At 43.3% G+C, this 18702-nt stretch overlaps 2 protein-coding genes across 4 annotated transcripts in view; one reads left to right on the plus strand and one right to left on the minus strand.

The window, feature by feature from the left end:
• Positions 1-16712, minus strand: MRPL11 (mitochondrial ribosomal protein L11). Of its 2 annotated transcripts, XM_072117972.1 has the most exons (7): positions 16569-16712; positions 16235-16348; positions 12297-12421; positions 10382-10477; positions 9831-9924; positions 4029-4188; positions 1-446 (listed from the first exon to the last, which is right to left on the minus strand). In XM_072117972.1, exons 3-7 carry the CDS (start codon positions 12417-12419, stop codon positions 335-337), a joined length of 585 nt encoding a protein of 194 aa, XP_071974073.1. In that variant the 5' UTR covers positions 12420-12421; positions 16235-16348; positions 16569-16712; the 3' UTR covers positions 1-334. The 2 variants fall into 2 exon arrangements, with proteins under 2 accessions (XP_071974073.1, XP_071974071.1); XM_072117970.1 differs by lacking the exons at positions 16235-16348; positions 16569-16712 and adding an exon at positions 16078-16228.
• Positions 16546-18702, plus strand: part of DPP3 (dipeptidyl peptidase 3) — an 18281-nt gene continuing 16124 nt past the window's right edge. The window contains exon 1 of one of the 2 annotated variants that reach the window (XM_072117954.1): positions 16546-16698. The gene's annotated coding sequence lies outside the window, so the exon portion shown is untranslated. Of the gene's footprint in view, positions 16699-16774; positions 16800-18702 lie in introns of those variants that run through there. The other variant, XM_072117955.1, reaches the window with a different exon arrangement.

Below are 18702 nucleotides of genomic sequence, written 5' to 3' on the forward strand. Positions count from 1 at the left end.
TTTTACTATCATTAATGTTTTACTTTATTGTCAAACTGTAATAAACCTGTATACTTTGATGCACCGACATATGTGTAGACAGAGGCAATCCAAGAAGAGTCCAGGAAGGAGCACCTCTACCATCCATAGTCCAGTCCCTGGGTTTACAGAAAGAGACTACAGCTCATAGTGATGGCCTCAGAATAGAAAAAAAATCTTATTTTTAAATGTCAGCTGTAAAAAATAAAAATGTATCCAGTAATCCACACAACATTGAATCTTTGCTTTAGATCAGAAAAATGTGGCAATCAGAGGGAAAGTTCTGCAAAAGTTCAAAGTATCGCTCCTTGTCACATCATTTCTTCTTAACTGCTGCTGCGGCGGCTTCCGCTAACCTGGCTTCAGCAGCAGCTTGAAGGACTACTTGTCTCTCTTCTAGGAACTTCCCATAGTCCTCTGCAGACAGACTGTAAGAACAAAGCATTGCCTATTAACCACATGAGAAAATCGCACACAAAACATTTATGGTGTATAAAATAAAATATCTATTTCTTTCATTTTCAATTAAAAAAAAACCCAAATATAATGTTGGATTGCTGCCTCAACTACATGCACCGATATATAAATGACTACTGGAGTGATACGATGTGATGCCGGATCTTGCCACAAAATAGTTTTAAAAAAATTCTCCCACTACCCTATAAAGAGGCTTGCAATTAGAGAGACACTTGCCCTGTTGACTAAGATTGCTGCAACGATAGAAAAGAAGTGGGGATTGTTGTTTCGGCAAACTGCCAACCATCTAGGATGTTCTGACCTGGTCATGTGAACCAGAAAATTGCTTGATCCACTGAAAGGTCCGAGCAGTTCTTGGAGTCTAGGTGAGACTTTCAAAGCCCTTTTGCTCTGCCCCAGATTTTCACATCCATTACTCCCAATGCATTTGCAATACAAAGTCCTTACTCCTCCGGTTGTCACTGGGAGGCAAGGATGTAACACTTTAAAATAACACTTTGTGTAGCACGTCCTGGGCTTCCTCAGATTGAAGGAGGAGGTCTTGTATGATGGACTCTGTGCTGGGGTGATGGCTTGGGAGCCCACAGAGAGGGCTCCAAGTGCCACATAAGGCACCCGTGCTATGGGTTTGCCACCACTGCTCTAGGTCACCATATGTACACAATCAATTTAAAAGATGCCTATTACCACAGAAACATCTCAACAATTTCTTAGATTTGCAATAGTATCTCCCCAGGGTCAGATTCTTCAGTACCAATTCAGAGTACTACCCTTGTAGTGTTCAGTCCACCATGAAAATGTTAGGTCATATAACCTCCTTCATATTTTGTGTGGCATGGGGTCAAAACACTCCAGTGTTCTTCAGAGGTGACAATGGTCTTTTACAACAAAAGTCCAGATCACTTGCATTTCAAGAAGATGATTCCAACGCAAGTAAAACACTCTCTAAATTGGTGGACACAGGAGAGAAAAACCTTATGAAAGGGGTAGTCTGGAATCCAGCTCGTCTCCTGACCAGACAGATGCAAGCATGACAGGATAGGAGAACGGCTCCACTAGGAAGATTTTTTTCAGGGGTCTTGGTCTCTGGTAATATAAAGAAAGTCTTCAAACCTGAGAGAATTAACAGCAGTATGGGCAATATTCCAACCTCTGGTCCAAAAAGAGGGTTACCCTTCAGGAGACCTGTTTGCTACAAGGAAAAACGATGTCCAAATGTAATTTCTTAAGCCAGGATGCTTTCATCCAGACATGGGATATGGATTTAGCATACGCATTGGCCACTACCCCTGAGGTCATGAACACTTGATCAGAGTGATCTTGGGTTTCTAATCCTTAAAAACTTTTGATAGCAAGTCTGCTTTATAAGGGACATTTACACCAACAAGATCTGGGTCATCTTAAACTATCTGCCTGGCTCCTGAAAGGCACCTCCTATTATCTAAGGACTATCGAATGAGGCAATAAACACTTTAGCTGCTAGCTATAAGCCGGTTATGACAAAACTGTACCTTAAGTTATAGAAGATTCTTCTTGTGGTGCGGCAACTCTAACCAGATCAGAATAAAATCACCCACATTCTATATTTTCTCCAGTATGGATAAGCCAAAGGCCTGAAACCAAGTACTTGTTTTGCTGAGCACAGATGGATAAAGACATTCATCAAACCATCCACTAGACTCCATCCCATCTAAGTGGGATCGCCCCCTAGTGCTAAAGTCTCTGATGAGAAAATCCTTTGAAACCATTTCAGAATGTGATATCAGAAACTTAACCTTCAATGGCCTTTACCCCGGCTCATAGAATAGGGGACGTTTCATCTAAAGAACCCATATCTTCCCATGTCAGCAGATAGGATCGCTCTAAAATTAGACACTTCCTTTCCTCCAAAAATAGTGTTGGACTTTCATCGTCACCAGGAAATAATTTTACCTTCTTTCTGTAACAATCCTAGTAAAAACCAAGATTAGAGGGCTGTGATCAAATGCCTCAAGGTTGCAGAGCCCCTTTTGCAAAAGTAAAAATGTATTTACCTTAAAATAAAGTCCTAAAAGCTTCTAAATCGTCCTTTGCCAGATGGTCTCCAATGAAATTAGGGCCAATTCTACTAGAGCAATTGCTGCATCATGGGCCACTAAGGACCAGATTTGCAGAGCAGCCAAGTGGTCAAGTTCTTCGACATTTGTAAAACATCATTTGGACATATCTTCTTCACTTGACCTTAGCATTGGGGAAAGCTGCTCCAGGCGTTGGTCTCTCCCTAATGTATTAATCTAGTAAGTCTCCAGGTGGGTTTCCATGGGGGATCTCATGGAAAATAAGATTTTTTCTGTTTCAATGAGAACACTGTAATGGCCATTTATTCCCTCCTTTGTCCTAATCTTCTGATTACAATCTTTTTAGTTCCCCTGTTTGTCAGACCTTCCGGAGGTTATTTGGAAGACAAATCTGCATGGGAGGGATCTTTATCCTTTTATGCAACTTCCTGACCCTACAAATGGTCAAAGTACATCCTCCAGGTGGGCTATCATGGTGGACTCATGTAAACAGAATAAATGGTAAGACTAATTCTTATTATCTCAGCTATGACTGCGACAGTTCCTAAGAAAGTCCCAGTTAGGCTGTGTGCATACCTAGTTTTTTCCTCTATGGTAAGGATTCCAGACACACACTTACAATATAGGGCTAATATGAGCAAAGATAGTGGGATATGTCCTTTTTCTTATAGCCACTAGGGCACCAAGTGCCCAAACTGCAACGAGAATCCCATCTACTTATTGCAAATTGCCAATACAGCAATTTCAGCAGTAAATTATTGTTCTCTGCTCTGGCAAAACATTCATTTGTATTGGCATCCTTAGAACATTCAGATAATTATTGTAGCTTCCCTCCAGGGACTTGTGGGGGCCTGCAGCATGAGCTCCAAAAGTGCCAATGATAGTCTGACCCTGTCCTCAAACTCTATCAATCCAGAGCCATATCCTATTAGATTTATATTCTAGACAGCCCTTGTGGGCTCTGTGAAGCTCCCGACTGCCATGATAATTACCGACTGCAGTGCAAAGATGCCCGTTGCAAAAAAGCCTCTTTCTTCTCCTCACCATTTAAACTCTGTAGCTTTTTGAGATGGAACGAGCCAATCTGTCTCTGCCCGGCTTGTGCAGTAATCAGGCACAGAAGCCGATTAGGAATGAGGCAACTCATACCACTTTGGACATGCAGTTGGATTTGCCAAAAGGGGTTAAAGCCCTGTCAAGTCTTTGTCATTCAGGGGGATACAACAGAAGGACTCAATTTCAGTGGTGTAAAACTTGTGGCTCCCAATCTGTAGAGAAAGAAATGTTGTGATTTGGCAAGATCTGTGTAACGCTGCGTAATCTGTGAGCACTATATAAAGGTATTATTATTCAAGGTACAGCCGGCACAGGATATTAGGAGATGTGGACAGCAGCACCTAGTCACAATACCTTACCATGTTCAGCATCTTACATATAATGTCCAACACAGTAGTGACATCACAGTGAACATCTTACTCTCTGACAACTTTGATCCCCAGCGAGCGAGCACTGCCAATAATGGATTTCACCACTTCCACCAGAGGCATATCCCGGAGAATGAATGCTTCATCCTGAGACTTCACCACAGCGATTTCATACACTTGCTTTAATGTCACCATTCCTGCCACTTCATGACCTACAAGGCAAGATAAGGCATTGTTAACACTACATTGGGGAAGATTTATGTTTGGCAAATTAATGTTACTGTTTGTATGATGAAAAACAATATAGAAAGCTTCTATCCCCTTAACGCTACGGCGCAGAGGTATAAGGAGTGTATGAAGAGGGCTCACGGGCTGAGTCCTCTTCATACAAAGGTGGGTGTTTTTGCATTTTGCAGAAAACCCCCACCGCTAATAACCGCGGTTGGTGCTTGCCCAAATGTCCGAAATGCGACTTTTACACGTTTTTACATAACATAAAAAATGAAATAAAAAATGATCAAAATGTCGCACAGACCTCTAAATGGTAGCAATGAAAACGTCGCCTCATTTCGCAAAAAATGACCCCTCACACATCTCCGTGCGCCAAAGTATGGCAAAAATCTTTTTTTTCTTTTTGGTACACATTCGTTTAATTTTTGAAAATGTATTAAAACACAATAAAACTTATTTGGTATCACCGCGATCGCACCGAACCAAAGAATAAAGCTGAGGTGTTATTTTGAGTGCACAGTCAAAGTAGAAAAAACTGAGCCCACACGAACGTGACGCACATGCTTTTTTTAAAAATTTTTCAACATTTGGAATTTTTTTTCAGCTTCGCAGTACACGGCATGTTAAAATAAATAACATTACGGGAAAGTAAAATTTGTTACACACAAAATAAGCCCTCACACAGGTCTGTACACGTAAAAATGAAAAAGTTATGGATTTTTGAAGTTGGGGAGCGTCCTTAAGGGGCTATATTTTCCTCCAGTGGACAGAAATCTGACCATGGTCACACAGGTGCACAGCTCGTTAGTATCAGAGTTATCAGAGCTGTGTGATATAACGAGCCGTGCACCTATGTGACCAGGGTCAGATTTCTGTCCAGAAGGACAGCAAGCAGAGATCTAGAAACCATGAGTAATAAATACAGAAAGTATGTTGTAAATTTGTACAAGTTTTCATTATTCAAACAATACCAATTACTTATTGAAAAGGTAATCTGCCTTTGAGGAAGTCATTGAAACTACTCCCTATTCACAGGATAAAAGATAAATGAAAGAGGTCTGTGATAATACAGAGGAGGTATTCATACTCAGCCACATACCCATTTGTCTTGGACAGCAGGAGATCGCCATATAAACATTTGGTCCCCCATCCATATTTCCTGACCACAGGATTGGAGATAAGTGGTAAGAAATGTAAGCTTGGCACACCCCATTTAAAAGGGTGGTCCAAGAACTTCTGAGTGCTGCGGTCATTTCAATTCCTACCAAAAACAGCACTGTACATTGAATAGTGGCTGTGTTTGGAACTGCAACCCCAGTATCTGCATTGAACTGCCCTTCCCCTGTGCTAGGAGTTACAGGTGTTGAAGACTTCTGGTTGGATAATAGAGAAGACTCAGAGCAGAGGGGAGAGGGGACAGGGCAGGTAAATGCAGAGAACTCGTGGCACAGCAGTGTGTGAACGTTACGCTTGTTGAACATAGTCCAGTTACAATCATGGAATCAAAATCCACATTTCACAATCCTCCTGCTGATGATAAAACATATTGTCATGGGCAGCTTCCCATCACTATCTGCAGTTTTGCATGGTCGAACCTGTTGATACATTCCCTTTAAGAGTCCTTCAGAGCAATTTTCAGAAGGCACAAGATACAAAACGTGTTGATGCAATACGAGATTCATTATGAGTAACTGGTCCTGCTTAGCAACAATGTAACCATGGAGAGAACTAAGCAGACAAGTTTGTTTCCATGGATACCGATGTTACTAAAGAAGGTCAGCAATTAACATAATAATAAAAGTCAATGAAATTTCACCTTTTAGTGCATCTGTACGAACGCTGTGGACTGAACATCAAATTGCACCTACTATACAGCAAAATAAAAACGATTGAGCTCACCAGTGTTGAGATGTGGAGCGGCAATGACTAAGAGCTCCTGCTCTGGGCCCCAAAATTCTTCCTGTTCGGGGGAGGGGGGGGGGGGGCAAGGTGAAGCGACAATGATCTAGATTTCCACTCCTGCTTTCAATAGTATTGGAAGCATCACATTTTTTTTCCCTTTTCCTATAGGGCACTATTAACTTTAAATTGGGGGTCCTAAAATTAACAGGGGCAAGGGGCACAAAAACTACTGGAGGGGCAGGCACAAAAAATAGCACAAAATTTGAGAGGAGACACTACCACTATGGAGAGGGAAGGAACAAAACTTATGAGGGGGCTTCTAGAAACTCTGGAGGGGAGGAGGCACTTAAGCTATTTTGTGGTCTATCAAACTAATTTTCATGGACTAATTCACACACTGAAGTAAATGGGGTGGGTAGGGATGATGGTGGAGAAGTTAACGGAAATCTACCATCAAAACGAAGCATGATAAAAGACGGGACACTCATAGACCCAGGTACAGAAACTGTGATAATCATCTTATATTTGTTACCAATGACCTTCCTTCTTAAACGGACTTTCAAAATTATGTTAATTAGCCAGAAGGGATCTGGGGTGTTACCAGAGCCCCTCCAAGCTGCAGTTTCACAGGTTGTTAACCCCACCACCACCATGTGTGAGGAAACTTCCTCTGCTGCTGTGAGACTCAATCAGGCAGATGGGGGGAGGGGGAGTGCAATGGGGGGAGTCAGTGTAACAGCCTGTGAATGTGCAGCATGGAGGGGGTCTGATTACACCCCCAGAGCCCTTCTCGGTCCTTAACATAATTTTAAAAGTTTATTTTATAAGGAAAGAGGCCATGGATAACAAATATAAGAAGATTACCACAGTCACAGTGCTAGGATCTATGAGTAAGTGCCCCTGGTTTATCATGATGAATTCTGATGGTAGATTTCCTTTAAGAGACAAATATGTCTCCACAGAGATGAGTAACGGTTGGAAGAAGTTATGAAAGTCTGAACCAAATGTAAAACATCACAAAAGACCAAGCCTCCTGTGTAAATATCAGTCTTGGTATTGTGGACATTATTCAGTATCTGTTTGTGGTATTAATAATTTAATATTAATAATTATAGTGTATTAAGCCACACAGGGCAGTATTATCGTGTTTTTGAACAATATTCTTCACAAGGTGGAGTTTGTTGACTGACAGAATGATAATATTAATCACTGTAATGATGGCAATAACTGTATGGCAATATTTACTCCGGGTACAGCAATATTTGTGGCAATGTGGGTCTTTTGTAAAGTTCTTATTCAGAAACAGTATGGTGGAATTATTTATCTCTATTAGAGATGGGCGAATTGATTCTAACGATTCTAAATTCGTTTAGAATTTCAGGAAAACTTACATTCGTCACGAATCTGAATTTTACAGTGATTTGTGGGGGCGAATTTTAAAATCCTCCCCCCCCCCCCTTTATTAGCAATGTGTTACAAGGGTCAGCGCCCCCTACTGTGCGGCGGTAGGGATACCAAATGTGTATAGGTTTTATAATGTTTTCATACATTTACAAAAATTAAAACCTTCTGTACAAAATTTTTTTTTTTTCATTTTGCCATCTTCTGGCGATAATAACTTTTTTAAACTTTGGTGTACGGGGCTGCGGGTGGTGTCATTTTTTGCAACTTTCATTGCGACTTTTCATTTTAAATCATGTACAACCTTTTTTTTTCAATTTTTATATTTTTTATATTCTTCGGAAGACCGAAGGCTGTCATGGCAACGGAGTGCCGCTGCCCGATGACGTCACGGGGAGCGACGATCCTCGGTAAGATGGTGGCGCCGCAACCTTTTTGAAGGCCCCAGCAGCTTTGCCGCCGGCTAGCACCGACCGCGGGTGTTACCTGTAAGCCTTTGCTGTAATATGCAGCAAAGACTTACCGGCTATAGAGAGGGCTCAGCCCGTGAGCCCTCTACATGCTCCCGGCATGTGGCGTACCATTATGTCACATGCCGTGATTCGTTGAAAATTCGGCGATTCGGGTCGAATCGAATTTACATAAATTCATACATCTCTAATCTCTACGAGGGGTGCTGATGGATAAATAAGATTGTTTAGTAACAGCAAAGCTGTAATATTTAATCAGTGTTTGATACGAGGACCATGAATATTCAACAATGTCAAAATTAATTGAAATAAATTGTAGTGTTTGCCCTTTGTGGGCAGGAACCTGAAACTAAGGGTGCATTTAGACGGCCGTCTGGGTGGTTGTGTATACATCCCCAATGCTCTATCTTTCCTTTGTGTGTGTGAGCGTGTGCCGCTTTTCTCTATGGAAGGGGGGAGGGGTCATTAATCTTCTGACTATAGGGTCAGAGAGGACATATCGTTTTCCTGTCAGAGAGCAGCTCAGTCCAGTGTCAACCTCCAGCCCCCACCCTTGCATTCCAAGACCAGCTCGCACAGAGACTTCCTGCCAGAAGCAACGCATTGTGAGGATAGTAAATATACAAGCTACAGAAATATAGGGGCAGATTTACTTACCCGGTCCATTCGTGATCCAGCGGCACGTTCTCTGCGGTGGATTCGGGTCTGGCCGGGATTCACTAAGGCAGTTCCTCCGAGGTCCACCAGGTGTCGCTGCTGCACCATCAGAATGCACTGAAGTTCACCGTCCTATCGTGGGCGAAGGTAAGCGTGTGTCGAGCGACACTTTTTTTTTTTTTTTTTTTAAATGCGGCGGTTATTCCGAATCTGTCGGGTTTTTTTTTTTACGGCCACGCCTCCCGATTTCCGTCACGTACATGCCAGCGCCGATGCGCCACAATCCAATCGCGTGCACCAAAATCCCGGGGCAATTCAAGAAAAATTGGCGCGAATCGGAAATATTCGGGTAACACGTCGGGAAAACGCAAATCGGGCCCTTAGTAAATGACCCCCATAATGTCTTTATCCAGTGGAGGGAGAGGGAGGCACAGCAGATGTGACAGTGTATGTTATGGATGAAATGTAGCAGTGCTGAAAATGTAATTGTGTGTAATATGCATCTCATGGATCTCATCATCCCTGATCGGTCTCATCTCTCTTACAATATGATAGAATCTAGTGAATGTTCAGAAGCTAAATGAAAGTATATATAAACCTGAACCCTAATAATCTAACATTGCCAGCACACAGCACAGATGAATCATGAAGTGTCTCTGTCCATCACTAGGGGATTGATAATTTAAGGATTTTCTTTCATGGGCAAACGCCTTTTATGGCCACATTGTAACATAATGTACTGTACCGTAAGCAAGACGTAAATGGATACGGTGCCATAGGTGCACATAAGGATTAAAGACGTCCTGTATTTACGGACAAATACAGCTGTATATACAGAACAGGAAAAACCATATGGTCTTGTGCATGAGGCCTAAGAGCAGCAGTCAATAAGAACATAAATCTCTGGCCATCAATGTGAACATCTACGATATTTCCTTTAGATTGTCCAACAGCAACCACCACTCTGCAATTGCTGCAAGAAACATTGTAAAATATCTCAGAGAAAAGTGTTTCCTTATCCACTTTTAGCTCTTATCCTCCTAAAATGTCAGTGAATTCCCACTCACTAGCTGTCAAAACCAAGATGATCCTCACCATACAGACCCTTAAAAAAAAAAAAAAAGTGGAATGCACAGAGTGGTACTGGGGTGTGGCTCTGGTTCATAAAATGCATTACAATACGTTCCACGCACCTGTCTTTGTAGCTCCTTTTTCTATTCCTGCAGCAGCTTTTAAGAAGTAGGAGACAGGTGGCTGTCCAATCTTCATCTCATATGTTCTGTCAGGCTGTACAAGAATAATAGATAATTTATGATTGAATTTTTCATAAAATAGAGATTTTGAAAGCGATCACTGCTGCGGCCAGGTACACGACACTCAACTGGCCCCTTGCCATAAAAAATGAACACCCACGGACAGGAATAGGACCTGCACTACAATTTACAGCATGGCCGCTCGGCTCACTCACAGTGCGGTTAGATGAGACACATGCACTATAGATCTCAATGGAAGTCCTGAGCCACCTGAAATTTGTGCAGCTGACTCATGAGCCCCTAATACTGTTGTGTGAATGAGGCCTAGACTGAGATATGACTGAATGTGACAAGAAGCATAAACGTTGGGCAGACCCTTCAGAATACAGTATAAAATACTCCTAGTAACTAACTGTGACATCAAAAGAGAAGCAAACGCAGTAAAGAAAACTGCAATGTATTAAAGGAGTAGGAGCGTTATAGGTACTCACATTTACAAAGATCTTCACTCGCATGGGGACTCCTTCAATGATATCTTTAGTTCTTTCATTGAACTCCTTACAAAACTGACCAATTGGGATGCCCCTCTGTACAAAAAAAAAAATACATAAGCATTAACAAAGCCTTTTTTTTTTTTTTTTATAGAATGGTCCAGACTATTTATATTGGAAATCTATTCCTTATGATAAGAGTGGGGGTCCAGTACTCAGGGCCCCCATAAATTAGCCTGTAATGAATTACATCTATGTTGTCTGTGTAGCCGAGCTTCTGTAAATCAGTCACTACACAAAGGACTGAGCTGGAGAAGGGATGCTGGATGCAGATGATTTACTATGCCTAGTAAAGTTTTCCACCCACACTTCAAAAGAATCAAGCTCCTAACACTGGCCAACTGCATAGACACACAGGGGGAGATTTATCAATAGTCCTATGGCGTATAATTGTCACAAATTTTTCACAAACATCATTTTTGCGTTTTTTTTAAGTGAGAAAAAAAACGCAACTCTAAACAAAAATACACCACACAGTGTGCATCACTTTTTTGCTCAATTTCAAAGTTTTTGCTCAATTTTATGTTTGAGGTATCTGATAATTTCTGGTGCAAAAACATCACAAAAAGGCAGAAATTGAAATACGTGCGACTGGTGCAGTCTATTCGCACAGAGTACACACAGCTGATACCCGCATCGAAAGGCATTTACCACTGCACATTCACCGGACTATAAATCAGACTGGTGGAAACCTGCCAGTCTAACACATTGACAACTGCTCAAAATCCTACCTAATGATAAATCTCCCTCACAGAGTACATTGCCGACCATGGAGATTGTTACTCAGACCTATGGCCATACCATAAGCCACTCCAGTGGTAACTGCAGCAAAACAATTGGTAACACCAGGGGTACTGAGGATAATTTCACACCGAGTTTTGAAATGTTTATAAGACATTTAGAATGGAATATACCATATAAACTCGAGCACAAATTTACCTGAGGATAAGCTGAAGCACCTAATCTTACCACAAAAACTAGGAAAATGTACTGACTCGAGTACAAGCCTAGGGTGGGAAATGCAGTGGCTACACTCTAATAAAATGTCTAGCGGTCTCCCCTCATTAATGTTCACAGTAGCCCCTCCAATTAATAAAAAGCCCAGCAGAGTGCCCCCATGAAGATCATGCCCAGCAGAGTGCCCCATTAAAAAATAAAGTTAGTACTCCCCCTCCGGCACTGTTCCCCCCGCCAAGTCATAGTCATAGTTCTGTGCCAGCAGATCGCATAGACGTGCATCTGCCGACCCGGCCAGGAACCCGAAGACGTTCTGAGGGGAAAACAGGACGCCGGGGGACAGCGTTGGAGGGGGAGTACTGACTTTATTTTTTATATACTTAACTGTACGCGGAGTTGGGCTTTTTCAGCACAAAAACTGTGCTGAAAATCTTGGCTTATACACAAGTATATACTTTACTTCCAATGGTAATAAACACTGGCATCTGTCACCCCATAGGTTCATATAGTAAACCGCAAATACATGAGTTGTTTTTTACTGTATGCCATACTCCATATAGTAATAATAAAAGGTAAACTTCTCGACCTCCTTTAGTTAAAAAAGCCTTCTCTCATAAAACTGGAGTGTCTCCACATATGGAATATGTAACCTGCTAAATTCAGTGTTAAAGTGCATTACAAGGGTCATGAGGAGGGAGGAAGCACAGTTTGCCTGTCTTGTATATGTCCAAGTGCTGAAGTGAGGAAGCCACATTCTGCCTGTAGCCCATTTAGGAATCTGGCTGCCACAAAGTGATGTGGGGTCCACTCACTGGGTTCACCATATGAATACATTTTTGTTAAAACATTTTAATACTCCTGTTGACCACAAGGAGCCCATAAGAGAGGACATTCAGACCTGTCCCAAGGTGGGGCCCAAAGGAGGTCCTGGTGCCGCCTGTCCAGCTCCCACCATTGCGCGGATCACACCGGCCACATCAGATTTCTTCACAGCTTTCACTGCACGCGACGCCTTAGACATATCTAGAGGGAAGAGAAAGGATGTGCACAACGGTTATTGTCAGGTCTCAACAGCCAATGCCACAAGCGGTATCATTAGGGTCTACGGGAGGCACTGATATGGGGGTGAAAGTTTGGGTGTATAACTAAATGGAGTGGCTAGTATTTAGTATTGATGTGATACTTTCCCCCTATCTTAACCCCTACCTATCCCTGTGCCGGCTCAGCTGCAGTGCTGGTTGTCCCTGATGGGTCTCCTGTTCCTTAACAGAGTGTTGTAGCTGAAACCAATGCTGTGGTAGGGGTCCGGATGGCACTGCTGGCTCAGTAACTAAAGACTCAGCAGTGACAGCCTGCGACACGCCTGCCCGGGATGCAGGTTCTTTATTATTTTTTAAAGGCCCTCAACGATATATTGAAAATAATAAATAAAAACCTGGAAACCCCTTTAACTGTTTGTGGTTCCATGTCGCTGTGTTTACAGGGAAAATGACTAATCATTGCAGGGGCAGAACCAATCAAGCACTTTTAATACTATCAATACTAAAAATACAAATATAGGTCCTTATCAGCATCAGATAAATATATTAAACACTAATATAACTTTAAGTTTATTTATTTTTTGTACAGTCTTAAAAGGTGTTTGAGATGTATTCATGGATTGATAGCAGGATGTATATGACCTTATTTCTGCAGGAGCAGATGTTTCCTCACCTAGGGTGATTCTTTAAGACCAAATTCACATTTGCATTCAGCGGGTTTTGTTACATGTTCTGCTATTAATAGTGGAAATGATATCACAGAAGCTGCATCTTTTTTCGCCTATAAATGATGGATGCTTAACAGAAGGTCCATTACAGTTTACAGAGAACAGAAGACCTTCTGCTCACCTTCCGTTTTAAAGGAAATCTACCATTTGTTTTCATGCGTTGTGAACCAAACATACCTTAAGAATGCAGTAGCTACACTGATGCAGAAACATATCTTGTTCGATCCCTGAACTGAGTAGTTTTGCTGAAAAAACTGTTATAACATTATGATAATGAGGCTCTGGCACTCCTGTGAATGTCACACAAGGCCCTGGGCGCTCTTCTATTACCCTAATTATACACTCCTTCAGACTTGTCCTGCCCAGCATAAGCCTAGAACACTGTATTCAGTGTGTTGTCCCTGACAGGCAGAAGTAATCAATAGCTGCACCATCCCCTAGCTGCAGTGTATGAGTCAACCAGCTCAGGTTGATTAGTCCTGTCTGGACAGATCAGGCAGCTCTGTGTATGTGGAGGTAATGGGGCAGATTTACTTACCCGGTCCGTTCGCGATCCAGCGGCGCGTTCTCTGCACTGGATTCGGGTCCGGCCGGGATTCATCAAAGCAGTTCCTCCGACGTCCACCAGGTGGCGCTGCTGCACTGAAGTCCGCTGGAATGCCTCGAAATACACCGGCCTATCCAGGATGAAGGTGAGTGAAATTTTCGCGACACAATTTTTTTTTAAATGCGGCGGTTTTTCCGAATACGTCGGGTTTTCGTTCGGCCACGCCCCCCCGATTTCCGTTGCGTGCATACCGGCGCCGATGCGCCAAATTCCGATCGCGTGCGCCTAAAACCCGGGGCAATTCAGGTACAATCGGCGCAAATCGGAAATATTCGGGTAACACGTCGGGAAAACGCGAATCGGCCCCTTAGTAAATGACCCCCAATGTGTTTATGAACGTCAGCTAGCCGACACCCAGCTTTCCCAAGTTCTTTAATGACACTGAAGCATAATCTGCAGAATACTGGGGAAAATGGAAGACGACAGGCTTTTGGGGGGTGGGATGAGGGAGCGTTATACACGCTCGAGGACTGCATAATAAGGGAATGAGCCTCATTATAATTTTATAATTTTTGTTTTAGCAAAACCACTTGGTTGCTGAATTAAATAATATATGTTTCTACATCAGTGTAGCTACGGCACTCTCAATGTATGTTTGGTTCACAATGCATAAAAACAAATAGTAGATTTCCTTTAGGTTTTTGCCACGTGGACTGTAAAAGGAAATCCCAGACACAGATGTGAACCGAGCCTAACCTGACTAAGGCTACATTCACACTGCTGCATGGGGGACGTATAGACGGACGATATGCGTCCCCCATAGACAGTAATGGGCATACGGCGCAGCACCATACCGCTCTGTACCCCGTGAAAAGAAAGGACATGTCCTATCTTTTCACGGCATACGGCGCCGTGCTCCATATATCCCTATGGAGAGGGGCGGGGGTGAGCAGCGCTCCTCTCCCTGTGTGCTGCCGTGTGCTCACCGCCTAAGGGTGGTGGCACACGTGCCGTTTTGTTTGCGTTTGCAAACGCAGACCAAGCCGCACCCACCGGGGCAGGCCGCGGCCCGATCACATCGGCGTTTCTATGGAAACATCTGCAATCAGGAACGAGCCGCTGGTGTTTTGCTTTAATTTAAGGCAAAACACCGGCGACTTGTTCCCGATGCGGCTTGGTCTGCCATAAACCTAAGGCTAATTTCACACTCCAGCTTTTCCGTTTCTATTTTGCGCTTGTAAATGTAACTCTTTATGTCATCCATGATGAAGCTTGAAGTACTTCTTTCCCCGTTTGAAAAAAAGCGGATTCATAGCGGATGATGCCATAACAGATGGCATTGTTATCAATTACGCTGAAGTCAATGGGGGCAGATAGTAAGTTTCAGTTTTTGCAGTTTTTTTTTTTAATGAAGAAGAAGCAGACATATATAGATAGACAGATATAGCTAATATATGATGGATAGATTATAGAAAAATGTGAGGTACAGAGAGACAGGTAGGCAGATAGAAACACAAGATCAATAGATAGAAAGGAGACATCTATAAATGACAGATAGATAGATAGATAGAAATATACATGACACAGAACCTATAGATTGATGTATTTAAAGTGAAAGTAAAGTGTCCGTCTGCTGATGAACACTTATCAGTTATGTTCAGTTGTATCACCGTTTATTTACCATAAGTTATCTTTTTTAACAGAGGAAAATAAACGAAAATCCTGAAGGTATTGTGAACTCGGCCTAAGGCTGCAATTACACACACGTGTGCCCGCCATAATGTAACACGGGGAGCACACGTTGGCGCACAGGAGAGGAGGAGCGCCCGTTTCCTATCTTTCCCTCATTGCCTGCCTATGGGGGACATATATCTGTGTGAATGTAGACTAAGGGCTCCCACGAGAGTCAGGGGGACTGCGGCCATACATATGTCTCCCATAGATGGCTATAGCAGCGCTCACCCCCCTCCCGCGCCCACTGGGCTATGGTACGGCGGGCATACATTAGTGTGCTTGAGCCCCAAGCCTCATTTCACACTACCTTTACTTCCCTCCATTAAAAAGTTTTTTGAATGGAAAAAAATGAGCGTTTGAGAAAAGCCACATGGATAACGGATCCAAGACAAACTGACCGTAACAGAAGACATAACATTTACATTGATAGAAAAGGGATTTTTAACCGATATGTTAACCCTCCATTCTACACTTTTGTACACAGGGAAGGAATGGTAGTGTGACCAGCGCCTTAGACATGTCATTTATTATCTCCGGTTCTTCATCAGAAGAAGTACATGTTATACAGTACAAGCACCTCACTGCAAGGCCCGTACAATACCGGGGAGATCTGCAGCTCCAGGGACCTACCTGCCTAACAGAAGCCGGGGCCTCGCTTCTCTATCACAGGGGACACAGGATCCCTCCGACCTTCACTACTATGAGGAACTTCAACGTGAGACAGAGAGAACATCTAACGGACAATTCCTACTGGCTACCAGGAAACGTGGGCGACGCCTGTGCGCACCTATCAAAATTGCAGGTTGTGCAGTATTCACTTCTCATTGGACAGTTCTTCAGACATGCGCTCTCCGTCACCTCTTCCCTCAGCGCGGATTGGGCGAAATGACAACACATGGGACTGTATAGTGAGAGAGAGAGAGGGATAGAATGAGTGCAATAAATGCCGGGTGTGAATGTCCTCTAGAAGGAGACATTTTGGTGTAGCCTATTCTGGATTCTAGTGATACATATGTATAAATGTGACTGAAAATAATACAAACGTCCTCAATGCTAGGCCAGAATCGCTATAAGCGTATGTTATCTCTAACTATAACTGCTTAGCGGCTGCTCTACCGCACCAAGTCCCGCCCCCTGCTCCTTCATTGATTGCTGGATGATGCCGGGCGCTGTGGGCGGGTCTTGGAGTGAGTAGGGCTTGTAACCCGGATGTGGCTTGATATATTCATCTCTGTCCTGGAGCTACAGCAGGTGAGCGGTGTGTGCTGGAGCCTCCTGGACGTTACAGGTGGCTGGGGTCCGTTACATGACGCCACTAGCAATGGCGCACATATCAGGAGCGCGGGCATTAGGTCTGCCTGCTTTGTGTGTATGAGCATTGTGTGTGAATGGGAGTGAGGGCTGGTCATTATGTAGGGTCACAGCCGGTGCATCCCGGCTCTTCACACCATGCTAGAAATGCGGCTTGACTTCTCTTACCGAAAGCTTACAAATTCCATATGTTACTAGAAAATTTGTGACCTGTGTGATGGTCCATCATGAGATGAGTAGGTGGTCCTATATTCAGCCCCACAGGGATCACCTGATACGTTCCCAGGAGAAAGGGATTACATTCAGTAGCCATCACCTCCGTATATTGTCAGTAGCAAATTGCCGCAAATCAAGTTGCCCATCAAAACTAGTAAATGAACATTAGAGGCCTCCAAATAAGGTTTTCTCCTGGTCTTCAGAGATCCAGTGTTCAGTGCAAGCCGGGGTCTAAGAATGTTCTGGTGGACCAGCCTGCCTGCGAACTGTAGTGGATTCTAATATAGGCAGTTTGGGTGGTAGCTAGGGATCCATGGCCACCCAAACGTTATACCGAGAAGGACCTTTACCCATAAAAGCTTGGTGCTAGTACTGTATGTAGAAAGTGAATACCAGACTTGTAGGAGCTATAATATTCATACAGCCCAGGGCAGTCTTAAGCCGCCTCTGGTTACAAGGTATGCTCACCAGTCTCATGATCGCAGCACTGAGCAAATGTCTGTAGGGATTGTTGCTGATAATCTTCACATATAAAAGGACTTTAGAAAGTAAGGAAAAACTTTGTGATCAGTGGTATCCCACAGCTGGAAGCCCCATATTCTTCTCTCCATATTTGAAATCAGTAGACGGTATTGAGGAAAGTGAAGGGCTGCAATTGGCACTGGCACCACTGTGGTTTCTTTGTACCAGTTCATACTTGTGCTTGCAAAGAATGAAGGCGGGAGTGGAATAAATGAAAATCTAAAAAAAAATCTTCTTTTTCTTTTATTGAATATCCTGCCATTGGACAAAACCTCATTGATGCCCAACAACCCTTTTTTCTTTACCATGATTTTATTGTACAATTCATAAGATTTTATGATTTATGGATCTTCATTACATGCTTTACTCCTGGGGTATACAAGGAACTATGTAGATATGCTGAGGCAGTCCCACACAATGTCCTATATATGAAACGCTCATTATTATTCCTGTAGTTCCAGTCTTTCAGGGTTCCTGGTGTCCTATGCCAAGTATATCCAGAAATTGGTGCACTAATTTATGGGTACTACTCAGGAGTGTCCTGGTTCCTGCACTTGTCGTTGATAAATGATCTTGGACCAAATTTAGCTCTTCATAAAGCAACAATTGCAACATAATTTGATCCAATAATAATCATACATTTAGACGAAAGGGAAATAGGGCACAATTTTGCCCTTTGGTTTTAACTCTAATGGCAAGGACCACACTTGAACTATGAAGCTCCCTCCACAAACTCGACAAGATACATTGGGGCACATTTACTTACCCGTCCGAGTCGCGATCCCCGATCCGGACTGCCCGGCGATGATGCACTGTGCACATAGATCCTGCCCCCGATATCCTGCACGTGCCGCTCCACTCTCCGGTCCGCTAGAGTTTACCTTCTTCTTCCTGGTGCATGTAAGTGTTTGGATTGCAACACAATTTTAAAGTTAAGGGCTCATTCACATGGCCGTCTGCGGGGACGTACATGCTTCCGCATGTACGTTCCCACAGGCGGCAATAGCGGCACGGCGCAGATACCACATGTGTGGCACCGATCCGGGCTGCATACTGCAAAAAGATAGAGCATGCTCTATCTTTTGGCGGGCGTGCGCCGCTATTCTCTATGGAGGGAGGAGGGGCCACCTCCTCCTCTCCAGCACACGGCGGTATGCCTGCACGGTGGGCATACCGTGTGTGAATGTACCCTAAGTCCCTTCTGTG

Source organism: Engystomops pustulosus, chromosome 7 (assembly GCF_040894005.1).
Source record: "Engystomops pustulosus chromosome 7, aEngPut4.maternal, whole genome shotgun sequence".
NCBI lineage: Eukaryota > Metazoa > Chordata > Amphibia > Anura > Leptodactylidae > Engystomops > Engystomops pustulosus.

What these genes read in the sequence shown, in the direction of transcription:
- MRPL11 (XM_072117972.1), bottom strand. Translation starts at nt 12,419, where the DNA reads ATGTCTAAGGCGTCGCGTGCAGTGAAAGCTGTGAAGAAATCTGATGTG. An exon ending in TGGGCCCCACCTTGGGACAG is followed by an intron (nt 10,478 to 12,296) that starts GTCTGAATGTCC and finishes TTTTTTGTACAG; the next exon opens with AGGGGCATCCCAATTGGTCA. An exon ending in GAGTGAAGATCTTTGTAAAT is followed by an intron (nt 9,925 to 10,381) that starts GTGAGTACCTAT and finishes ATTCTTGTACAG; the next exon opens with CCTGACAGAACATATGAGAT.